At 42.8% G+C, this 5,000-nt stretch overlaps 2 protein-coding genes across 2 annotated transcripts in view; one reads left to right on the top strand and one right to left on the bottom strand.

Moving 5' to 3' along the window:
* Positions 1-5,000, top strand: part of LOC122981723 — a 930,226-nt gene that overhangs the window by 150,730 nt on the left and 774,496 nt on the right. The gene's annotated exons all lie outside the window — the stretch shown is intronic.
* The window catches only part of usp11 (ubiquitin specific peptidase 11), a 21,113-nt gene that overhangs the window by 8,475 nt on the left and 7,638 nt on the right, over positions 1-5,000 (bottom strand). Inside the window, exons 9-14 of the mRNA XM_044350439.1 lie at positions 3,345-3,503; positions 3,029-3,253; positions 2,416-2,499; positions 1,689-1,783; positions 1,294-1,602; positions 261-367 (exon numbers count right to left, since the gene is read on the bottom strand). Coding sequence (XP_044206374.1) covers positions 261-367; positions 1,294-1,602; positions 1,689-1,783; positions 2,416-2,499; positions 3,029-3,253; positions 3,345-3,503 — 979 coding nt within the window. The remainder of the gene's footprint in view (positions 1-260; positions 368-1,293; positions 1,603-1,688; positions 1,784-2,415; positions 2,500-3,028; positions 3,254-3,344; positions 3,504-5,000) is intronic.

Here is a 5,000-nt window from a genome sequence, read left to right as displayed (position 1 = left end):
AAGAAGAAGCAGAAGAAGAAGAAGCAGAAGAAGAAGAAGCAGAAGAAGAAGCAGAAGGACTCTAACTGGACTCTAACTGGACTCTAACTGGACCTTAACTGGACTCTAACTGGGCTCTAACAGGACTCTAACTGGACTCTAACTGGACCTTAACTGGACTCTAACTGGGCTCTAACAGGACTCTAACTGGGCTGATTTCAGTCTGAACATGACTCAAACTGGTCTGAACTGGTCGGAGCTGAATGTGAGAGAAACGATACCATCACTGATGCCATTAGTCTGAGTCTTGTACAGCTCCTCTTCATCGTCGTCTTCCTCCTCTTCCTCTTCCAGCTCCTCAGAGGGGTCAGGAGGTCGCACATAACGCCTGCTCACACACACACACACACACACACACACACACACACACACACCTCAGTAACATGAAGAACAGCAGGGATTAAAATGTTCAAATATATTCATATTATAAAAAATTAAATTGTTTTTAAATGTTTTCTGTACAAAACGTGTGTGTGTGTGTGTATATGTGTGTGTATGTGTGTGTGTGTGTGTGTATGTGTATATATGTGTGTGTGTATGTATATGTGTATATGTGTGTGTGTGTATGTATGTGTATATGTGTGTGTGTGTGTGTGTATGTATATGTGTATATGTGTGTGTGTGTGTGTGTATGTATATGTGTATATGTGTGTGTGTGTGTGTGTGTGCATGTGTGCATGTGTGTGTGTGTGTATGTATATGTGTATGTATATGTGTATATGTGTGTGTGTGTGTGTGTGTGTGTGTGTGTGTGTGTGTGTGTGTATGTATATGTGTATGTATATGTGTATATGTGTGTGTGTGTGTGTGTGTGTGTGTGTATGTATATGTGTATGTGTGTGTGTGTGTGTGTGTGTGTGTGTGTGTATGTATATGTGTATGTGTGTGTGTGTGTGTGTGTATGTATATGTGTATATGTGTGTGTGTGTGTGTGTGTGTGTGTGTGTGTGTGTATGTATATGTGTATGTATATGTGTATATGTGTGTGTGTGTGTGTGTGTGTGTGTGTGTGTGTATGTATATGTGTATGTGTGTGTGTGTGTGTGTGTGTGTGTGTGTGTATGTATATGTGTATGTGTGTGTGTGTGTGTGTGTATGTATATGTGTATATGTGTGTGTGTGTGTGTGTGTGTGTGTGTGTGTGTGTGTGTGTGTGTGTGTATGTATATGTGTATGTGTGTGTGTGTGTGCATGTGTGTGTGTGTGTATGTATATGTGTGTGTGTGTGTGTGTGTGTGTGTGTGTGCAGCGTACGCCAGTCTCTGCAGGAACAGGTTGTACAGGTCGTCTCTGCTGCAGCTGCTGCGCGGTACGTTGAGCAGCAGCGGGTGTCCGAACAGCGACGTGCCGTACGAGCTGCTGCCGGAGCCGTAGTCTCTGTAGTGGGAGCGTTCTCTCAGGTAGAGCGCCAGCAGCACCTGCTCCTCCTGCTGCTCCTCCTGCTGCTGCTCCTCCTGCTGCTGCTCCTGCTGCTGCTGCTGCTCCTCCTGCTGCTCCTCCTGCTGCTGCTCCTGCTGCTGCTCCTCCTGCTGCTGCTGCTCCTCCAGCACGCTCAGCTCGTACCTGAACACACAGCAGCCTCAGTCAAACCTGCAGCTCAAACCCACTGAAACTACAAGAAAAGTTGCTAAAACGTTGAAACGTCGTACACAAAGATGTCGTCTCGGTCCAGGATGCAGCTCAGAGACTCGTCAGCGTGGTAGATCTTATAAAACCGATGGTTGAACACATCCGCTACCACCATCTGAAACACACACAAACACTTAACACCTGCCTTCCCCGTTGGTCCATTAATCATTGTGTCAATTAACAGAAATGAATCATCCAAAAATCAATTTAGTAATTATTTGAGCAAAAATGACAGAAATTAGCTGTTTTCAGCCCCTCAAACATGATTTAATGCTTTGAAATTAGGAACATTTTTCACTATTTTCTGGCCTTTTATAAACCAAAAGTTTAATCAAGAAAATGATCAATTATCATTCAATAATTATAGCCTCTTTTTTTTTTTTTTTTTACAATTGGTTCCCTGCAGGGATCAATAATGAGTCCACATGTTAAAACTCTTCACACAGTCGACACTGTGACGATGGTGAATATGCAATAGATTATATAGATTATATAGAGAACAAGTGCTGTGGTGTGTATTACACTGAAGTTACACAAACACACACACACACACACACTCATAATTCACCAGTCCTGACTCACAGGTTTACAAAATACATCCACAGACTGAATTTATCTAAACCTATAACTAACAGCTGATTACTGGTTTTTAATCATTCAACAGTTTGATAACATGTATTAATTAACCATCTACATCTCACACACACACACACACACACAAACACACACACAAAAACACACACTGACCTGTGCAGCAGGTATGTTGGTCAACTCTGACAGAGCCGAGCAGAGGTCAGACACCTTTCCTGATTTAGGAACCACAACACGATGCTGCACACACACACACACACGCACGCACGCACGCACACGCACACACACACACGCACACACACACACACACACACACACACACACACACACACACACACACACACACACACACACACACACGCACACACACACACACACACACACACAGAGAAAAAGAGACAGCATGTTATATCAGGTCCATGTTAACATCTTAACAGTGTTGCAGAGTTGGAACATAAAGTCAGAGCTGCAACGTTTCATCAGTTAATCAATTAGTTGCCAACTATTAAATTAATCACCAAGTATTTTGATAATTGATTAATTGTTTTGAGTAATTTTTCTAAGAAATAAAAGTCTAATTTCTCTGATTGCAGCTCGTTAAATGTGAATATTTTCTGGTTTCTTGAGTCTCTGTGACAGTAAACTGATCCAAACAACAAATCAATGAACCCAGAAAATAATCAACAGATGAATCAATAATGAAATTAATAATGAGTTTGAGTCCATACTGATGTCTGCTGCATATTTAAGGTCAGGTGTTTCCAGCTACCTGCACAGGTTTGGCGTAAGGGTCCAGAGAGACGAAGAAGACCTCCATGACGCGCTCCTTGCTGACAGGAAGTGGGACGCTCAGGTAGCAGAAGGGGTCAAAGGTCACCGACACCTTGCGGCACTCAGGACAGACGAGCGTGGACTTGAAGAGGCCGTGGAACGTGTCGACGATCACGGAGTCGTTCCGCCGGCGGTGGTTACGCCACGCCTCCTCGGCCACTTCCTGTCGGGGCGGAAACGGAGAGAGAAGTTGTTGTGAGAGATCTGCGGCGGTTTGAACGTGACGACGTAAACCGAGGCGAGCAGCGGCTGACCTGGTCGGGTCGTCCCTCGGCGTCCCGCAGTTCGATGTACTCTTTGTTTTTGACTCGGTTCAGGTCCTCGTGCAGCCCGTCCAGCAGGAAGGACAGCAGCTCCTGGCTGTCGTGCTGCTGGTAACCGAGAAACTGAGACGCAAAGTGACCCACCTTCGTCTGCGGACAAACACAAACACAAACACACCAGTGAGGACACGAACCACAGAGAGAGAAAAAGACTCGTAACAGCAACGTCTGAATCAAGACAGACGATGTTCACACCGAGCCTGAATCACACCGAGCCTGAATCACACCGAGCCTGAATCACACCGAGCCTGAATCACACCGAGCCTGAATCACACCGGGGAACTGCAGCTTCAACTTCACAACCTGTTGAATCTGAAGGAAAAAGAGTTTCTAGCAGTTGTGAAGCGTCACGTTCAGAGTGAAGCCAACAGTTAGAATGAAGTAACTAAGTACATTTACTCAAGTACTGTACTGTAGTACAGGTTTGAGGTACTTGTACTTTAATGAGTATTTCCATGTGATGCTACTTTCTACATTTCAGAGGGAAATATTGTACTTTCTACTCCACTACATTTATTTGACAGCTTTAGTTACTTTTCAGATGAAGATTTGACACAATGGATAATATAACAAGCTTTTAAAATACAACACATTGTTAAAGATGAAACCAGTGGTTTCCAACCTTTTTGGCTTTTGACATCTTACAAAAAGCAGTGTGTAGTCGGGGTCACATTTCACATGTCTATGAGTTGTTAACAGCTCCACCAAATAGTGATTTTTCCCTCTAAATTTCTCACATGCTTTCATTTCAATAAATGTTCAAATGATCCAATATTTCAGCTTGTAGGACGAGTCGATGCTGATTCCAGGTTTTCAAATGTGACAATTTTATATATATATGTCAGGGATGTGCAGAGATCCCAGTATTTGTATTTGTATTTGTATTTGTATTTGAATAAAAGTGTAAAGAGGCTTAAAAATCCTGTTTTTTGTTTTTATGACACTTTTAATTTTATATAATTAAAGTGTTATAATAAGTGTTCATGAATAAACTACCTTATGAAGTTGGTCCCCACACCGGGTCTCTAACTGGAGTCTCAGATCAGAGACGACTGCGCTGACTACTGAGATCAAACTTTACTCATCAGCTCGTTGCAGACAGACCTCTACCTATTTATACACCCAGAACACACAGACAGCACAGCCTGGAACATGTAGGGAAGAACTTCAGAGGTGATTATTGATTTGCACTTTTCATTTATTGCCTATTTTAAAGGAGAAGAGGAACAACAGGTTCTGGAGAGTCTCTTTGGAAACACTTTGCATGTGTCAGTAGCTCAGTTTTATCTCTGGAGAACATCCCCAACACATAACTGTTACAATATCTCTATGAAACTAATATTCATATATATTCTGACGAGTGACGTCAGAGTGAAGCGACTGTAACCTGACCGTCTGTGATCATGTGATCATGTGATCATGTGATCATGTGTCTCTGTGGTTTGGTTTAGTTTCTCTTCTCGTTCTTAGTTTCAGTTCGCTGCTCTGTGACGCCGCAGCTGTAAACCAGAACCTGAGACTCTTTTCACGCTTTAACTGGAACACAATGACTTAATTTAATTCATTTCAGATTATTTGAGTTTCCCG

The sequence above is a fragment of the Thunnus albacares genome, chromosome 5 (genome assembly GCF_914725855.1).
Source record: "Thunnus albacares chromosome 5, fThuAlb1.1, whole genome shotgun sequence".
In the NCBI taxonomy this organism is placed as follows: Eukaryota; Metazoa; Chordata; class Actinopteri; order Scombriformes; family Scombridae; genus Thunnus; species Thunnus albacares.
This window is presented reverse-complemented; position numbering and strand designations above follow the sequence as displayed.